At 38.7% G+C, this 19,741-nt stretch overlaps 1 protein-coding gene across 1 annotated transcript in view; it reads right to left on the reverse strand.

Moving 5' to 3' along the window:
* BRD10 (bromodomain containing 10) overlaps nucleotides 1–18,143 on the reverse strand; it is a 137,358-nt gene extending 119,215 nt beyond the window's left edge. The window contains exon 1 of the mRNA XM_040460872.1: nucleotides 17,371–18,143. Coding sequence (XP_040316806.1) covers nucleotides 17,371–17,966 — 596 coding nt within the window. The 5' untranslated portion in view covers nucleotides 17,967–18,143. The remainder of the gene's footprint in view (nucleotides 1–17,370) is intronic.
* Nucleotides 18,144–19,741: the final 1,598 nt, after the last annotated feature.

Consider the following 19,741-nt stretch of genomic DNA (forward strand, 5'->3'; position numbering starts at 1 on the left):
ACACACACACACACACACACACACACACACACACACACACACACAGTTTGCACAGAGTACTTTTAAAAAGAATAACCCCCAAGGCCCCTGGGTGGTTCAGTAAGTTAAGCGACTAACTCTTGGTTTCAGCTCAGATCATGATCTCACGGTTTGTGAGTTCAAGCCCTGTGTCAGTCTCTGCAGCTGGCAGCACAGAGCCTGCTTGGGATTATCTCTCTCCCTCTCTCTTTGCCCCTCCCCTGCTCATGCTGTCTCTGTCTCTCTCAAAATAAATAGGTAAACTTAAATAAAAAAGTAAAAAGAATAACCTGTAAACATAAATGTCCTTTTATACAACATGGATTAAATAATGTGTACTGTAACATGGAATAACATCCATCCATCAAAAGGAGTAAGGAAGTCTGTATGTACTCACTATAAAAGATGTCTACATTACATTGCTGAATGTGAAAAAAATTCTGAATATATCTTTTAAGCCAAAAGCAATCACATATAAATAAGTATATGTAAACATATATATGGCACCAAGTAGCATGTGTGTTTGTATACAAGTTCAAAGTCTCATCTGACTACTGCAATCTCTTTGTGACAGGCACCCTGGCTTCTACTCTGATCTCTTTACAGTCTATTCTTCATTCAGCAACCCAGGTCATCCTTTCGAAAGGTAATCAGATCATGTCATCCCCCTGCTCTGTCTCCTCCAAAGCCTTTCAGTTACACTTAAAAACCAAAATTCTGATGGCCTATAAGACCAGTGTGATATGACCCTCATCAACCACTCCAGACCTCATTTTATACCATTTTGCTCATTGCTCTTTGTGTTCTGGCCACAAATGTCTCTGTTATTCTTAGTCACACCAATATCAGCTTTGCCTTTGATCAAGCTCATCCTCACTTCAGGCACTCTTCCCCCAGGTATCTGTATGGCTAGGCATTATCACTTTATCCTAATGTCTGTTCAACAGCAGTTGAGAGGACTTCCTGAGAGGACTTCCCTGACCATCATAACTGGTAAAGGATCCCTTGTTACTCTGTTCCCTTACCCATTTCTTTTCCTTCCTGTTTACCACGACATTATATTGTATAATTACCTATTTATTTGGTAATTTTTCAACTCACCAGAATAAAAGCTCCAGGAGAATAAGGATTTTGTTTTTTTAATGGATGTAACTTCAGAGCCACACACACACACACACACACACACACACACACACACACACACAAGATATATGGAAGGATACAAGCCAAGCTATTTTTCATTTTAAATTTACAGACATAAGTCAAGTTGAAAAATTGCAGCCATCTATTTTCTCCAGAGTGAAATACCTATCAAACAATTGTTACTAACTACTTGGGTTTCATTTATCAGAGAATAAAATGCAATAAGACAAAAATAAATCTCACCTCCAAATAAGAATTGTCAGACAACCAATCAACAATCAAATCATACACTAAAATAACTCTCCCTTTCCAAAATTCAAGCTTTTGTACTATTAGGAAAATTAGTTTATGAAATCACTCTGGCAATAGTTTGAAAATAACAGATTGCTAACTATAAGCAAAAGCTAAGCAATAATTATAGTGGACTCATTGAGTTTTAGTTACCCTTTGTTTTTGTTTTTGTTTTTTTTTCACATAAAGCACCAAAGGTCTTTTCTGTGTTGTTAACACATTCCAAATTTCAGAATTCAGAGGCTTAATTCTGTTTCAAATTATTCAAGTTAAGTATTAATAAAGAAGTAAATTGCTATTTAAGCTTTACTTATGGTTAATACATGCACTAACACTGCCCACCCCCAAAAAACAGATGTTTGAAAAAGTTTCCCTTATTATGTGATTTTCGTTGTTGCTATCAAAACAAAGAAATGTGTCACCTATAAAAACTCTATCTGTACAACTAAAACTTGGAAACAAAATTATCTAATCTGTTTAAAAATATTCTAAATAAAGAGTTTCAGTCAAAATTTTTAAATGCGACTACAGCCCTCAGAGTGCTAGCAAGGTAATACTAAAACGGATGTAATGTTTAATGAAAAGACTATTCACAAATGCGTAGCCAACGTTAAGGGAAATTAGTAAGGGATGGTGAAGCACTCTTGGGCTAGCTAGGGAGCTATCATCACTCTGGACCCAAAAGGGGGAAAAGATGGGATTATTACTAGAACAAAGGAAGCTATAATTACAGAAGAGGGCCACAGAATGATGGAGCACAGTTACTGATGACATATAGCCCAGCAAAGCGAAAGCCATTAGGCTATCCTGACCTCTCTCCAGTCCTCCTGTCAGTGCCTCCCATTGACTGAACCCAATCAAAAGCCAGAACACAAGGCAGACCAGTTGATGCAGTCCTTAGAAAAGAGCCTCCTGGGACACAGCACAGTGCACAAAAGTGGAGAACAGATTTGGATGGGCAAATGAAAATTATCCATCAAAGAAGAACCGTAGTATTATTAGACTTCAAGAACAACTATTTGAAATTAGGGAAGACAAAACTCTCATTGGTTTATTTCAACAAAAACTTTTGCCTGTCTAATATAGTCAGCCCAGCTTACAATGCCATTCCATCTGGATGTATGCATCTTTATGAGCTCTGAACTACAAAAGTCATTAAAGCCAAGTATTAAAATAAATTTAATATAAAACAAAAGTTTCAAATAGTTCTACAGTCAAGTATTAACCAAGGTTTTCAAAACTAATGAAATATCACAATGCCCTCACCAAAACTAACGTTTTGTAACATTAATGTTAACACTTATTTTAAAATATGCTTATCTCTCATGTTTAAGTATTTAGATTGTAACACTTTACAATATACAAAATATAATAGTACAGAATATGATTAAATGATTGATAAATAAATATAGATACATTGGGGGTACCTATTCAAAATATTTTCTGCTTGGGAAGCCAGACCATAAAAGTTTGGAAACAAGTACTCTCATATTCAGCTGTACTGAATATCCAGAAAAGTTTTAAGAAAAAAAGTCTTCATGCCTACAAAAAAGGGTATTATTAGACTATGAAATTTATTTCTTACTTGATCTTCCTTACCTACTATTCTCCCAGTTATTACTCTTATTCCCCTTGCATTTTTAACCCATCATCATCCAGATCTCCAATCCCTTATTTGATTCCTTCATTTGCACTAATATAATTCAGCCTTTTAGCTATCCACATATCAGGTAGTTGGGACCCATCATACCTGACAAACTGCTGATCTCATCTCTCTTAACCAATTATCCGTCTCAGACATTCCATCTTTCTTGCACTGACAGCATGAAGCCTGCTCGGGATTTTCTGTCTCCCTCTCTCTCTGCCCCTCCCCCATTCACACTCTCTCAAAAATAAATAATTAAATGATTTATTTTAAACCTAAAATATTTTTATGAATTTTTTATTTGGATTCCAGTATAGTTAACATATGCTGTTATATTAGTTTTAGGTATACAATACTGATTCAACAATTCCATACATCACCTAGTGCTCATCACAAGTACACTCCTTAAGCCCCATCCTCTATTTCACCCATTCTTCCACTCACCTCCTCCCTGATAACCATCAATTTGTTCTCTATAGTTAAGAGTCTGTTTCCTGGTTTGTCTTTTTTTCCTTTTGCTTGTTTTTTTTTTCTTAAATTCCACAAGTGAAATCATATAGTATTTGTCTTTTTCTGACTTATTTTGCCTACCATTATATTCTCTAGCTTGCATCCATGTCACTGCAAATAACAAGATTTCCTTTGTTTTTATGACTGAATAATATTCCACTGTAGATACATGCCACTATTCTTTATCCATTCATCAGCTGATGGACACTTGGGTTTCTACAATAAAAATCTGCTACCGTAGATAATGCTACTATAAACATCAGGGTGCATGTATCCCTTTGAATTAGTGTTCTTGTATTCTTTGCATAAACACCCCATAGTGAAAATGCTGAATCGTAGTTCTATTTTTAACTTTTGAGGAACCACCATACTGTTTTCCACAGTGGCTCTACCAGTGTGAATTCCCACCAACAATGCACAAATGTTCCTTTTTCTCCACATCCTCGCCAATACCTGTTGTTTCTTGTGTTGATTTTAGCCATTCTGACAGGTGTGAGGGGATATCTCATTATAGTTTTGATTTGCGTTTCTCTGATGATCAGTCATGTTGAGCATTCTTTTATGTGTCTATTGGCCATATGTACTCTTCTTTGGAGAAATGTCTGTTCATGTCTTCCCCATTTTTTAATTGCATTTTTTTTTTGGCATTGAGTTTCATAAGTTCTTTATATATTTTTGATACTGACCCTTTATCAGATATGTCATTTCCAAATATCTTCTTCCATTCTGTAGAGGTTGCCTTTCAGTTTTGTTCGACTTGCCTTTCAGTTTGATTTCCTTCACTGTGCAAATGCTCTTTATTTTTATGTAGTCCCAAAAGTGTATTTTTGCTTTTGTTTCCCTTGCCTCACAATACATATCCAGGAAAAAGTTGCTATGGCTGATGTCAAAGAAGTTACTACTTGTATTCTCTTTTAGGATTTTGATGGTTTCAGGTCTCCCAGTTAGGTCTTTAATCCATTTTGAATTTATTTTTTAATAGGTGTAAGAAAGTGGTCCAGCTTCTTTCTTTTGAATGTTGCTGTCCAGTTTTCCCAATACCATTTGTTAAAGAGACTGTCCTTTTCCCATTGGACATTCTTTCCTGTTTTGTCAAAATTAATTGACCATAAAGTTTGGGTTTATTTCTGGGTTTTCTATTCTGTTCCACTGATCTGTGTGTTTATTTTTGTGACAGCATCATACTGTTTTGATTACTACAGATTTGTAATAACTTGAAGTCTAGAATTGTGATGCTTCCAGGTTTGCTTCTTTTTCAATAGTGCTTTGGCGTCTTTCATGATTTCATATAAATGTTAGAACTGTTTGTTCTAGCTTTTTTGGTGGAGTCTTTCGGATTTTCCATATACAGTATCATTTCATCTGCAAATAGTGAAAGTTTCACTTCTTCCTTGCCGATTTGGATTCCTTTTCTTTTTGTTGTCTGATTGCTGTGGATAGGACTTCCAGTACTATGTTGAATAGCAGTTTGAGAGTGGACATCCTTGTCTTCCCCCTGACCTTAGCCAAAAATCTCTCAGTTTTTCCCCACTGAGAATGAGGTTAGCTGTTGGTTTTTCATATAAAGCCTTTATCATGTTGACATATATTCCCTCTGGACCTACTTTGTTGAGGGTTTTTATTGTGAATGGATGTTGTATTTTGTCAAATGTTTTTGACGTATCACATTAAGTGATTCAGAAACACTGAACCACCCTTGCAACCAAGAAATAAATTCCACTTGATTGTGGCGAATTATTTTTTTTTTATTTTATGTAGGTGAATGGCTTTCTGAACATATTGTTTAATTCAGTTTGCTAGTATTTATTGAGAATTTTTGCATCTATGTTCATCACAGATTATAACCTGCAGTTCTCTCTTGTAGTGGTGTCTTTATCTGGTTTTGCTGTCAGGATGATGCTGGCCTCACAGAATTAATTTGTTAGTTTTCCTTCCTTTTTTATTTTTTGAAATACTTGGAGAAGAATACCTATTAATTCTTTAGATGTTTGGTAGAATTCAACTGTGAAGCCATCTGGTCTTTGACTTGTGTTTTTGGGTGGTTGTTTGCTGATTCTAATTTGGTTAGTTATGTTTCCACAAATTTATCTACTTCTTCTAAGTTTGTCCAATTTGTTGGCATACAGTTTTTTCATAATATTCTCTTGTAATTGTATTTCTGTGGTGTTGGTTGTTATTTCTCCTCTCTCATTTGTGATTTTGAGTTTTGGGTTTTTTTGTTGTTGTTGTTTTATGTTTGTTTGATGAGTCTGGCTAGGGGATTATCAATTTTATTGATCTTTTCAAAGAACAAGCTCCTAGCTTTCTTAGTTTTGTATCATTTGTTTCTGCTCTAATCTTCACTGTTTGCTTCCTTCTGCTGGATTTGGATTTGTTTGTTCTTTTTTCTATCTCATTTAACTGTAAGGTTAGGTTGTTTGAGATTTGTCTTGCTTCTTAAAGAGGCCTGTATTGCCATAAATTTCTCTCTTAGAACTGCTTTTCTGCATCCTAAAGATTCTGGACCATTTTGTTTTTATTTTTGTCTCCATGTAATTTTTTATTTCTTCTTGATTTCTGGTTGCCCCATTGTTTACTAGCATATTATTAAACCTCCACGTGTTTGTGGTCTTCCCAGATTTTTTATTGTGGTTGATTTCTAGTTTCATAGCATTGTCAGAAAATATGCATCATATGACTTCTATCTTTTTGAATTTCTTGAGAGTTGTTTTGTGGCCTAATATATGCTCTATTCTGGAGAATATTCCATGTGCCCTTGAAAAGAATATGTATTCTGCTGTTTTAGGGTGGAGCGCTCTTAATATATCTGCTAAATCTATCTGGTTCAATGTGTCATTCAAAGCCAGTTTCCTTGTTGATTTTGTTTAGATGATCTGTTCACTGATGTAAGTGGGGTGTTAAAGTCCCCTACTATTGTTGTTTTCTTATTGTTGAGTTCCGTTATATTTATTTTGTTATGTATTAGGGTGCTCCCATGTGGGGTGCATAAATATTTATAATTGTTATATGTTCTTGTAGGATTATTATATAGTATCCTTCTCTCTTCTCTCTTGTTACAGTCTTTGTTTTAAAGTCTAGTTTGTCCAATATAAATATTGCTATCCTATCTTTGTTTTGACAACAATTTGCATGATAAATGTTTCTCTATCCCCTTTCAATCTGCAGGCATCTTTTCTTCTGAAATGACTCTCCTGTAGGCAGCATATAGATTGGTCTTGTTTTTTATCTACTCTGTCACACTGTGCCTTTTGATTAGAGCATTTAGTCCATTTACATTCAAAATAGTTATTGAAATTTTTCTCTGATCCTTTCTTGTCTTTCTCTCATGGTTTGCTGGCTTTCTTTGGTGATAGACTTAAATTTCTTTCTTTTATTCTTTACATCTCTATTACTGGTTTTTGAATTTGTGGTTACCATTCAGTTTGCATAGAATATCTTCTGTATATGTGGTCTCATAAATTTAAACCTGTTCTTTATTCCTCTTCCCCCTACATTTTAGGTATATACTGTCATTGTACATCCTCTTATTTTGTGAATCTCTTGACTGATTTTTACAGATATACTTACTTTTACTGCTTTTGTGTTTCCTACTCTTCATTCTCTTATTTATAGTCTTTCTTTTCCACTCAAAGATTTCTAGTAGGACTGATTAAGTGGTCATGAACTCCTTTAGTTTCTGTCTGAGAAACTCTCTTATCTCTCCTTATATTCTGAATGATAGTCTTAACTGGGTACAGTATTCTGGGCTGCAGATCTTTCATTTTCAGCACCTTAAATATTTCATGCCCTTCCCTTCTGGCTTACAATGTTTCTGCTGAAAAATCTGCTGACAGGCAAACTCATGAAGTTCCCCTTGTTTGTATCTCTTTTCTCTTGCCACTAAAAAAAAAAATCGTCACTAATTTTTGACACCTTAATTACTATTTGTCTTGGTGTGGACCTCCTTGGGTTGATTTTGTTGGGGGATCTCTGTGCCTCCTGGATCTGCATATCTGTGCCCTTCCCCAATAGATTAGGGAAGTCTACAGCTATTATTTCTTCAAATAAGTTTTCTGCTCCCTTTTCTCTCTCTTCTTATTCTGAAATACCTATAATGGGAATATTACACTTGTCAAGGTGTCTCTTTGAGGGTCTCAGCTTCCTAACATCCTCTGAGCTCTCCAAGAACCAAGCCCACTGATTTTCAAAATTCCAAACTTTATGTTCCGTTAGTTATAAGAACCCACGAATTCAGCCCCTCTCATTTTCAAAGCCAAATGTTATAGGGATTTAGCTTTCCCATGCAGACTCCCCAGGGTGATACTCTGTTTCTTGCCCTTTTCCGCACTTGTGACTTCCTACTTACTGCCCGCGATGGCCAGGATTTTGCTTCCCACTGCATCTCCACCCTTCCTACCCTCTTTCATGTGGCCTGTTCTCTACCTTTAGCTGTAGAATTTGTTCTGCCAGTCTTCCAGTAGTTTTCTGGGGTATTTACATTGATATGATATGTTACCTAGTTGTATCTGTGGGACAAGGCAAACTTAGGGTCCTCCTGCTCTGCCATCTTCCCAGCTTCCCATGTGATATTTTTTCATTCATATTTACTCAACTGCTCTATACTGTGTGATTACTTTCTCATCAAGGACTTGGACTTTGCAGAAAGAACAGTTTTACATCAGTAGGAAAGAGTAGAGAAAGAATACTAATTATATTCATTCCCATTATTCATTCATTCAAAATATTTGCTGAGCAACAGGAACTCAGCAATGAACATGATGATAGTGTGTATGTACTGAATGAAAAGTGTAAGAATCAACGATGAATTTGATATATTCAGATTGAAACAATAGTGACACCATGGAGAAGAATGAGAAAGCTGAAAAGAAAAACAGAAAAATTAGAAGGAGATCTGGGTTAGAAATAAACTTAGTTTTTAACATTTTCAGATACAATAGTTGTACAACCCATTGGAAAAGTTCTGTGGACAGAAATATGAAACTAAAACAAAAGGGAAAGCTCAAAATATTGATTTGAGAGTCTTACTGATAAAGTTATAAAAAATAAATGCTCTTGCCATACAAGAATAGATTTAAGAAGATCTAAAGGCATAACTTCAGAGATTATCCACAGTTATAATGAAAAACACAGCCAAAGGAAGACTCAGAAGATAAACAGTTTAAGTAATAGCACAATAGAGTGGAGAGGAGAAAAGTTGTAAGTACGAAGTGATCTAAACTATTTCATTCACCAAATAGATGGAGAGGGGAAAGTGAAAGCAAAGGATTAAACAAGAAGGCATTCATTAGCAAAATGCAAGATGGCAAGTTCAACAGGAATTGCAAAAGTCCTTATAAAAACAACAAACAAACAAAACTTTCAAAGCCTATATTTGTAACTGAAGTGGCACCAAATAAAAAAATTAAATTTCCAAAAGAACTGCAGACTATCATAATTAATTTTTAATAAGAATATTTTGCTTAAAATAATTTTCCATTTCTTGATTTTCTCTAAGGTACACACAAAGGTTAAGTTTTTATTTACAAGAAAATAGCATTCAGTGCCTTACCAACGTCAACAATTTTGATAAGCATTTTTACTAAGTTAGGACTGCTCTGCTGAACATCTTACTACCACTACAGCTATTCCTTATCATACAAAAGCAATCACTTCTCAGCACAGGCAAAACAGAAGGCTCCCTGGGTCACTAACTCTCATACAGTGCATTTATATTCAAGTTCCCTAGAAGACAGTAAAGTTGTGACAGTTGTAAAGAGCTAACTAAATGTTTATGCACTGAATTCAGAAGCACCCAAATATATAAAACAACTGATCACAAACATAAGCAATCTTACTGGTAAGAATGTGGTAACCGCAGGGGACTTTAATACTCCACTTACAACAATGCACAGATCATCTAGACAGAAAATCAATAAACAAACAATGGCTCTGAATAATACACTGGACCAGATGGACTTGACAGATATATTTAGAACTTTTCATCCTAAAGCAACAGAATATACATTCTTCTGGAGTGCACATGGAACATTCTCCAAGATAGATCACAAAACAGCCCTCAATAAATACAAAAGAATTGAGATCATACATACTTTCAGATCACAATGCTATGAAACTTGAAATCAACCACAGGAAAAAGTTTGGAAAACTTCCAAATGCATGGAAGTTAAAGGACATTCGACTAAACAATGAATGGGTCAACCAGGCAATTAAAGAAGAAATTTAAAAATATATGGAAAAAAATGGAATGAAAATACATCAATGTAAACCCTTTAGGATGCAGCAAAGGTAGCCCTAAGAGAAAAATACCCTGCAATCCAGGCCTATCTCAAAAAACAGAAAAATCCCCAAAACAAAATCTAACAGCACATCTAAAGGAACTAGAAGCAGAACAGCAAAGACACACCAAACCCAGCAGAAGAAGAGAAATAATAAAGATCAGAACAGAAATAAACAATACAGAATCAAAACAACAACAACAACAAAAAAAACAGTAGAACAGATCAATGAAACTAAGAGCTGGTTTTTTGAAAAAATAAAGAAAACTGATAAACTCCTAGCCAGACACCTCAAAAAGGAGAGTGGAACCAAATAGATAAAAACACAAATGAAAATGAATTTATTACAACCAATCCCTCAGAAATACAAGCAATTATCAGAGAATACTATGAAAAATTATATGCCAACCAACTGGACACCCAGGAAGAAATGGACAAATTCCTAGACACCCACACAGTACCAAAACTCAAACGGGAAGAAATAGAAAATTTGAACAGACCCATAACTAGTGAAGAAATTCAATCAGTTACCAAATTTCTCCCAATAAATAAAAGTCCTAGACCAGATGGCTTCCCAGAGGAATTCTACCAGACATCTAAAGGAGAATTAATACCTATCCTTCTCAAGCTGTTCCAAAAAATAGAAACAGAAGGAAAACGTCCGGACTCATTCTATGAAGCCAGAATTACCTTGATTCCCAAACCAGACAGAGACTCCACAAAAAAGGAGAACTACAGGCCAATATCCCTGATGAACATGGATGCAAAAATTCACAAGATACTAGCAAATCAAATTCAACAACATATAAAAAGAACTATTCACCATGATCAAGTGGGATTCATTCCTGGGCTGCAGGGCTGGTTCAATATTCGCATATCAGTCAGTGCGATACATCACGTTAATAAAAGAAAGAATAAGACCACATGATCCTGTCGATAGATGCAGTAAAAGCATTTGACAAAACGTAGCATCCTTTCTTAATAAAAACCCTAAAGAAAGTCAGGATAGAAGGAACATACCTAAACATCATAAAAGCCATCTATGAAAAGCCCACAACTAATCTCATCCCCAGTAGGGAAAAACTGAGAGCTTTCCCCCTGAGATCAAGAAGACGACAGGGATGTCCAATCTCACCACTGTTGTTTAACATAGTGATAGAAGTCCTAGCATCTGCAATCAGACAACAAAATGAAATAAAAGGCCTCAAAACTGGCAAAGAAGAATTTAAACTTTCACTTTTTGCAGACGACAGGATACTCTACATGGAAAACCTGAAAGACTCCACCAAAAGACTCCCAGAAGTGATACATGAATTCAGCAAAGTCGCAGGATACAAAGTCAACGTACAGAAATCGGTTGCATTTTTATACACCAATAACGAAGTAAAAGAAAGAGAAATAAAGAAACTGACCCAATTTACAATTGCATCAAGAACCATAAAATATCTAGGAATAAACCTAACCAAAGATGTAAAAGACCTGTGTGCTGAAAACTATAGAAAGCTTATGAACGAAACTGAAGACACAAGAACATTCCATGCTCATGGATTGGAAGAATAAGTATTGTTAAAATGTCAATACTACCCAAAGCAATCTACACATTAAATGAGATCCCAATCAAAGTTGCACCAGCATAATTCTCAAAGCTAGAACAATCCTAACCTTTGTGTGGAATCTGTATTGTATGAAAAGGCCCCAAATAGCCAAAGTAATATTGAAGAAGAAAACCAAAGCAGGAGGCATCACAATCCCAGACTTTAGCCTCTACTACAAAGCTATAATCATCAAGACAGTATGGTATTGGCACAAAAACAGACACCTAGACCAATGGAATAGAATAGAAAACCCAGAATTGGACCCACAAATGTATGGCCAACTAATCTTTGACAAAGCAGGAAAGAATATCCAATGGAAAAAAGACAGTCTCTTTAACAAATGGTGCTGGGAGAACTGGACAGCAACATGCAGAAGAATGAAACTAGACCACTTTCTCACACCATGGAAAAAGGACCTGAATGTGAGACAGGAAACCATCAAAACCCTAGAGGAGAAAGCAGGCAACAACCTCTTTGACCTCAGTCACAGCAATTTCTTGCTTGACACGTCTCCAAAGGCAAGGGACTTAAAAGTAAAAATGAACTATTGGGACCTCATGAAGAGAAAAAGCTTCTGCACTGCAAGGGAAACAATCAACAAAACTAAAAGGCAACCGATGGAATGGAAAAGATATTTGCAAATGACATATTGGAAGAAGGGTTAGTATCCAAAATCTACAAAAGAACTTACCAAACTCAACACCAGAAAAACAATCCAGTGAAGAAATGGGCAGAAGACATGAACACTTTTCCAAAGAAGACATCCAGATGGCCAACAGACACATGAAAAGATGCTCAACGTCACTCCTCATCAGGGAAATACAAATCAAAGCCACACTGAGATACCACCTCACACTGGTCAGAGTGGCTAAAATGAACAAATCAGGAGACTGTAGATGCTGGACAGGATGTGGAGAAATGGGAACCCTCTTGCACTGTTGGCGGGAATGCAAACTGGTGCAGCCGCTCTGGAAAACAGTGTAGAGGTTCCTCAAAAAATTAAAAATAGAACTACCTATGACCCAGCAATGGCACTACTAGGAATTTATTCAAAGGATACAGGAGTGCTGATGCCTAGGGGCACTTGTACCCCAATGTTTATAGCAGCACTTTCAACAATAGCCAAATTATGGAAAGAGCCTAAATGTCCATCAACTGATGAATGGATAAAGATGCAATTTATATGTACAATGGAATACTACTTGGCAATAAGAAAGAATTCATGCCATTTGCAGCAATGTCAATGGAACTAGAAGGTACTATGCGGAGTGAAATAAGTCAGTCAGAGAAGGACAGATATCACATGTTTTCAGTCATAAGTGGATCTTTTTTTTTTTTTTTTCAACGTTTATTTATTTTTGGGACAGAGAGAGACAGAGCATGAACGGGAGAGGGGCAGAGAGAGAGGGAGACACAGAATCGGAAACAGGCTCCAGGCTCTGAGCCATCAGCCCAGAGCCTGATGCGGGGCTCGAACTCACGGACCGCGAGATCGTGACCTGGCTGAAGTCGGACGCTTAACCGACTGCGCCACCCAGGCGCCCCCAGTCATAAGTGGATCTTGAAAAACTTAACAGAAGACCATGAGGGAAGGGAAGGGGAAAAAAAAAACAGTTACAAACAGAGAGGGAGGAGGCAAACCATAAGAGACTTAAATACAGAGAACTGAGGGTTGATGGGAGTGTGGGGGAGAGGGGAAAATGGGTGATGGGCATTGAGGAGGGCACTTGTTGGGATGAGCAGTGGGTGTTGTATGTAAGCAATAAACCACGGGAATCCACCCCAAAAACCAAGAGCACACTGTACACATTATACATTAGCCACTATACATACATATATATATGTATATATATGTATATATAAAACTTTGAGAATAGATTTGTTGTCTAAATCTTAATCCTAGTTCTATCATAAATAATATATACATAAAACAAATTGTTATATGTCACTAATATATATTTATATATAAAAGTATATTTATAAGTTTATACTTTATACATGCAATGCTATTATATACACCAAAAAGTAAACTAAAATAGAGATTAAAGAATTAAAAAAAAACAAACAAATATACTGAAATTGTAGTATTTTCTTCCTTCACCCCAGTCAATCATCCTGCATATCTGCTGGGGTGCAAACTCTACTCTGGAGACCACACTGTAGCTATACAGAAGCACCTGTAGTTCCCAGAAACACTGCATTTCATACCTTGCATTCACTATAGTTGAGCATTCTACAATGCCACCCTGAAGCCCTCCAAAAAATATACAGCAGCAATCTTCAATAATTGTTCAGGTATAAATGTCTTTACGTTATCTTTTACCTAATCTCTTTCCCCCTTCTCATTTCCTCTTCTCACTTGCCATCCCCACACTTATTCCCATTCAGATTTAGGTCTCCCTCTTAAATTCCCCGTGTACCTGTCTATATGTCCATTATAGAATCGTTATCTTTTTAAGTCTCTGTTTCCCTACTAAACTATGTTTATAGGCTTGGGCTTATCTTTTGATCTCAGGAAGCTGAATGTCTAGCTTTGGCAGATACTAATCTGTACAAATAATCTAGCCTAATACTGATAGTACAAATGACTTAGACTGAGATTCAAATTAAACACTGTGTCCATAGTCCAGGGTACTAAAACTATTGGGCTGCTCTACCATGAAAATGTGTCATTTTCTTTACCGTATCTCATTTCTTGCTCGCTAAAAGCTCAGCAGTATGTGGAGCAGCTGTAAAGTTCTCTTTACAATAATCTAAAAATAAGAATTCAATGTTTTACAAATATATATAAGACAAAAGAAAAATTTACAAATATATATAAGACAAAAAAAACTTTTTTTTTTTTTTATTACTAAAATACCACATACCATGTGTTTTCAAACAAGGTATCTGAGTCAACTGCTAAAAATCATACTCATGTGGCTGGTTCACAGAATGTTGTTCTGGAACATCTATGTATCTTAATTTATACCAGTTATAACCCACACTTTCCTCAAAGTTATGCCCACTCAAAGCATTTATTTAGTAATAACTCAGATTTTAGGCTATTATAGAAAAAGAAATGAATTCTACAAGTGTGGTCTGGCAAACTTATTAATAATTAATTACAAAATGTTTACTTACATCAAATACAATAAAACTGAAGGACTCAAAACTTCATCTGAGACCATCATATTTTTAGTTTTTGCTACTAAAATGCAAGAATTTTATCTCTTGAACTAATAATGTCAGAAATACATTATGTCATTATGTTTATAAACAACAGAATGTCTTAAGTTTACAAGACCAGTGCTCTAACCCCTGAGCTTTGGAGTCAACCGAGAATGTCTTAAGTTTAATTTTTCTTTAATGTTTATTTTTAAGACATACGCGCGCGTGTGCGCGCGCACACACACACACACACACACACACACACACACACACACACACAGTATGAGCGGGGTAGGGGCAAAGGGAGAGAGGGAGACACAGAATCCGAAGCAGGCTCAAGGCTCCTAGCCATCAGCACAGAGTCCAACCTGGGGCTGGAACTCATGAACTGCGAGATAATGACCTGAACCAAAGTCGGGCACTTAACCGACTGAGCCACCCAGGGGCCCCTTAAGTTTAATTTCTAAGTATGGATGCTATTAGACCATATGGGAATACAGCATTCTGAGCATTAGCCACCAGGAATCATTCTAACTAAGCATCTAGAAATTAACTTTATGTTCAACAGTCTTCTTGTTCTTTTGTCGGGCTCAAAAAGTATTTATTATACACATAAACTTTTGAAAACACCTGTAATTCATCCAAACCAATATGCTACTTCTTAGCACTTTCATGCAATCTCATGCTAAAGCCTTTTCCACATTTGTAAATCTGGATGCTTGGACTAGAGGAAGGCTATGGTGCCTTCCAAGTCTAAAATCCTGTGACATCAAGTTGGAGTATATTTTACCACTTAAAAAAGTGACGTGTGAATGGATTGTTTTTCTTTGTAAGTCATAACTATAATGACTCTGTGGAGACAATAGTAACAAACACACTACACAAGTATAATAACATTAAATAAAGTATTAAAAGCAAATCTGTGAATAATCATTACCAAATGATTGTATTTTATGAAAGGATTCAAGAAGAAATTCCTTAAATAGAAGCCCTCTAATGAGTCAAGCACTAGGTTAACTATTGTTTTCAGTGAAAGAAGTCACTGATAGTCTTGAAAACATCGTATGGGAAACCAATGACATATTAGATTATTTTTATTAAAAAAATTTTTTTTTCAACATTTATTTATTTTTGGGACAGAGAGAGACAGAGCATGAATGGGGGAGGGGCAGAGACAGAGGGAGACACAGAATCGGAAACAGGCTCCAGGCTCTGAGCCATCAGCCCAGAGCCTGACGCGGGGCTCGAACTCCCGGACCGCGAGATCGTGACCTGGCTGAAGTCGGACGCTTAACCGACTGCGCCACCCAGGCGCCCCGATTTTTAAACTACCATTATAAATCCAGGTCCAGGGGTACCTGGTTGGCTCAATCAGTTAAGCATTAAACTCTTAATTTAGGCTCAGGTCATGATCCCAGGGTAACGGGATCGAGCCCAACGTCAGGCACTGCATTGAGTGTGGCGCCTGCTCAAGATTCTCTCTCTTCCTTTCTCTCAAAAATAAATAAAATAAAATAAAATAAAATAAAATAAAATAAAATAAAATAAAATAAAATAAAATAAAATAAAATAATAAAATAAAATAAAATAAAATAAATCAAGGACCAAAAACCTACAACTTTCAGAAACGATTCCATAAAAGCACTAGTATAAGGCCCAGGAAATGAGGAAAATATTCATTTATTCAACTACTATTGCTAATATTGTAATGGTTACAACTTATATCAGACTAATTATGGAACTGACACTGTTGACTTTACACTTATTAACTCATTTAATCTTACAGCAACCCCATGAGATACTATTATTATCTGAAGCCAAAAAGGTAGTGACTTGTTCAAGTTCACTCAGCTAGTAAAGAATCAAACTACTATTCCACTTCAACTACCATTTCCAACATTCAATTATTTTTCTATTCCTGAAGAATTTCCACTTGAGAAATTAATTTGGTTCACATCAAATATATATTTATAAATATGTTTATTTTAGTATCTCTTGTGTTACATTATTTTCTCTGACTAAAGAAAAATAATTGACTCTGGCTATTTGTGTGGATTATATCAAGAGCACAGTGCCATCTGAATTGACTCTGATTTCTGGTAGAATAAACACAAAAATCTAAACGTTTTAAAAATTTTGTGTTGATGCATCCACTATTATCACAAAAATTCGGTCTCCTCATATGAAGCTGAGAGAAAAGATCAGGAATACGCCAGAGTAATCATTAACCATTTAAACACAATCCGTAAATTTCCGACGGTCGACATGGGTAGTGAAAAAAAGATACATTTTTTAAACGGTTTGAAACGACCATCTTTTTACATAAGCCAAACACATTTTTCTCATGATACTTCATCCTAAAACCTTTTCTAACGTCATGTTAAAACTGTCTAAAAGTGGCGGGTCCATCTCCCATCTCACTAAAACTTTCTTTCCCTCTACCCTACCCCCGTAATTCTTCCTATGGGTACCATATTACTTTCTATCTACAAACTTTACCTGTTCTTCTGCGCTCAGGACTCGACTCCCTTTCAGCTTTCCATTTGGGTAATGAGTACATTCACCACACACCCACCACACCCTTGTGGGCCTCCACTCAGGCCTGCTCCTCCTCCCGGGTTCTGCAGCACCAACCCTGCACGTAACAGCTACGCCCCCCGTCCCCTGGCCCAACCCATCCTCGGACACGTGCGACGATGTTTGTGTCACTCCATCAGTCCCACTGGGGACAGGACTCACTTACCGAGAAAGAAGCGCCAACTTTTGCTCCAGCATCATCTCTAGCTTCTGGCCCTGTTTGGAGATCCAATGGTCCACTCCATGCAGGCGGTAGCATGTCTCCAGCATCAACCTGAAGTCCGCCACGAACTCGGTGATGCCGCGGTACTGGCCGCCGGCGAACTTCTCCTCCATCTGCAGCAGACACATGCCCTGCCCGACCTGCTGCGGGAGGGCGCGACCGCCCCGGCCCCCGCTGCGCGGCCCCTCAGCCACCTCAGCCTCCCCGAAGGCAACGCCCCCCAAGGGCTGCAGGAAGGGGGCAGTGAGGCCCCGGTGCTTCTCCTGCAGGAACTCGCCCAGGATGCGGTAGCCCTGCTGCAGCTCATAGGTCAGGTCCTGCTCCTTGCAGCCACCGCCCCCGACCACCATCGCCTCTTCCTCCTCCTCCTCTTCGTCGTCCTCCTCCTCCTGCGAAGAGGTACCCCTCCCTTGAGCCGGCCTTGAGGCGGGGACCGCCACTGCCATCTCCTCCTCGTCGTCCTCTTCCTTGGTCGCTGGTGGCGGCCGCTCCTCCTCCCCGGCAGGCTCCATCTCCCCCGGCGTCTCGGGCAAGCTCATGGCCCCGGCAGAACCACGTTGGGCCGTGTGGAGACGCCGATCGAGGCGCCGGGGAACGCGTGAGCGCGGGCCGCTTCCTTAGGGCTCGGCCTTGCCCCGCAGCCCCAGCCGCATTGGGCTTTCCTCTCAGCCGCCTGCTCCGCTCGCTACCCGCGGGGGTCCTGAGCTTGTAGCCGGCGGGGCGGGGTTACATGGCGCGCTGGGGAGGGGGGAGAGAAGAGGAGAGCCTAGGTGCCCTCCTCTCCCCTCCCCCCGGCGGCGGAGCGCGCCAGGCCCTCCTTTGCCTCACCCCTTCGCGCCCCGCCCGCCTGCTCCTCACCCGCCAGGCTAGGCCTGGCTGCCGCGGCCTCGGCGCCCCACCCTCTCCGGGCCGGCCGTAAGGGGGTTGGGAGGGGACGAAGAGGAAGTGAGGATTCTTCTCTAGCCGCCCCGAAGGGGGCTGCAGCACTGGGCTGCGGAGGCTGGGGCTCCTCCTCCTCTCCCCTTACACCCGCTCCCGCCCCCTCTCTACCTGCGGGGTACCCGGGCAGGAGGAGGCGGCGCGCGGAACGGCCCCGGCGACAACTGTCAGTTAGAAGTCCCGCTGGGCCGAGGGCGGGGGGAAGGAAGGGGAGGGGCGGAGAAGAAGAGGGAGGGCACTCAAGCAACCCCCCAGGCTCTGGAAAGAGGCAAAAAAAGGGCACCGTCGCCATCCACGGTGCGCATGCGTAGTAGAACAGCCCCACCCACCCCCTTCGCGTCTCGCCCAGCTACGCAAAAGCACTGACTTGGGTTGCGCGACCGGCTCCGAGGCCTATACGTTGCGCGGACCAATTATGTCATCAGCATGTAGACTACTGTTAAGGGGCGGAGTGGGGAGAGAAGCAAGGCGCCTGCGCAGGAGTACTCGACACTGCGGAAGAGGCCCAAGGGCTTTTAAAGAAAGTGAGAGTTTTTTTTTTCTTTTGCAAGACCCTAAAAGCCCTAAAAACTAAAATTAATCCTGGGGCGCTTGGGTGCTTCAGTCAGTTAAGCTTCTAACTCTGGCTCAAGTCATGATCGCACAGTACCTTCGTTGGAGCCGCATGTCAGGCTTTGTGCTGACAGCTCAGAGCCTGGAGCCTGCTTCAGATTCTTTATCTCCCTCTCTCTCTGTCCCTCCACTGTTCTTGCTCTGTCTCTCAAAAATAAATAAATGTTAAAAAAAAAGGGGGGGGGAAGAAAAACTAAAACTAATTCTGAAGGACCTTGCTCCATAAAACCCTTGTTAATGGCAAATGAATAGTGAGAAGGCACAAAATGTAAATCCTATCCTGTTGTAAATTTCAGATTTTCTGTACCTACCTTCACCCATGTAACTGCCGGGTTTTTAATATAAAAAACTAGAATTTTATAGTTTAGAAGACAGGTTCAAGGACTCGACCAACTAAAACATATGTTCACATGCAAAAAAAAAAAAAAAAGGTAATTTGTAAAACTGTTAATTTCTAAAACTCTGGTCCAGTTCTTGACCAATTCCTATTTTAAGTAATGTCTTGTTTTCAGTTAAAATTAACATATTCCCACCTCCATTCTTGAGATCTGCTAAGAATAAAGGAAGGGAATGGAAACTTACTAAAAATCCTTGGGGTTATAAAGTTTTGAAATATTTCAAGTCTAAGCTGCACAGTATTAGGTCGTTAGCCTTACAATGTCACCATACATTTAAAAATTACTGTTGAATGTCTAAAACGTGGACCCCTCATTCACTTTAATTAGGTAATGCTTAAAGTAAGTGGGGTGAAAGAGTGTAATGG

This window comes from Herpailurus yagouaroundi, unplaced genomic scaffold, assembly GCF_014898765.1.
Source record: "Herpailurus yagouaroundi ecotype Mexico unplaced genomic scaffold, PumYag 252, whole genome shotgun sequence".
NCBI lineage: Eukaryota > Metazoa > Chordata > Mammalia > Carnivora > Felidae > Herpailurus > Herpailurus yagouaroundi.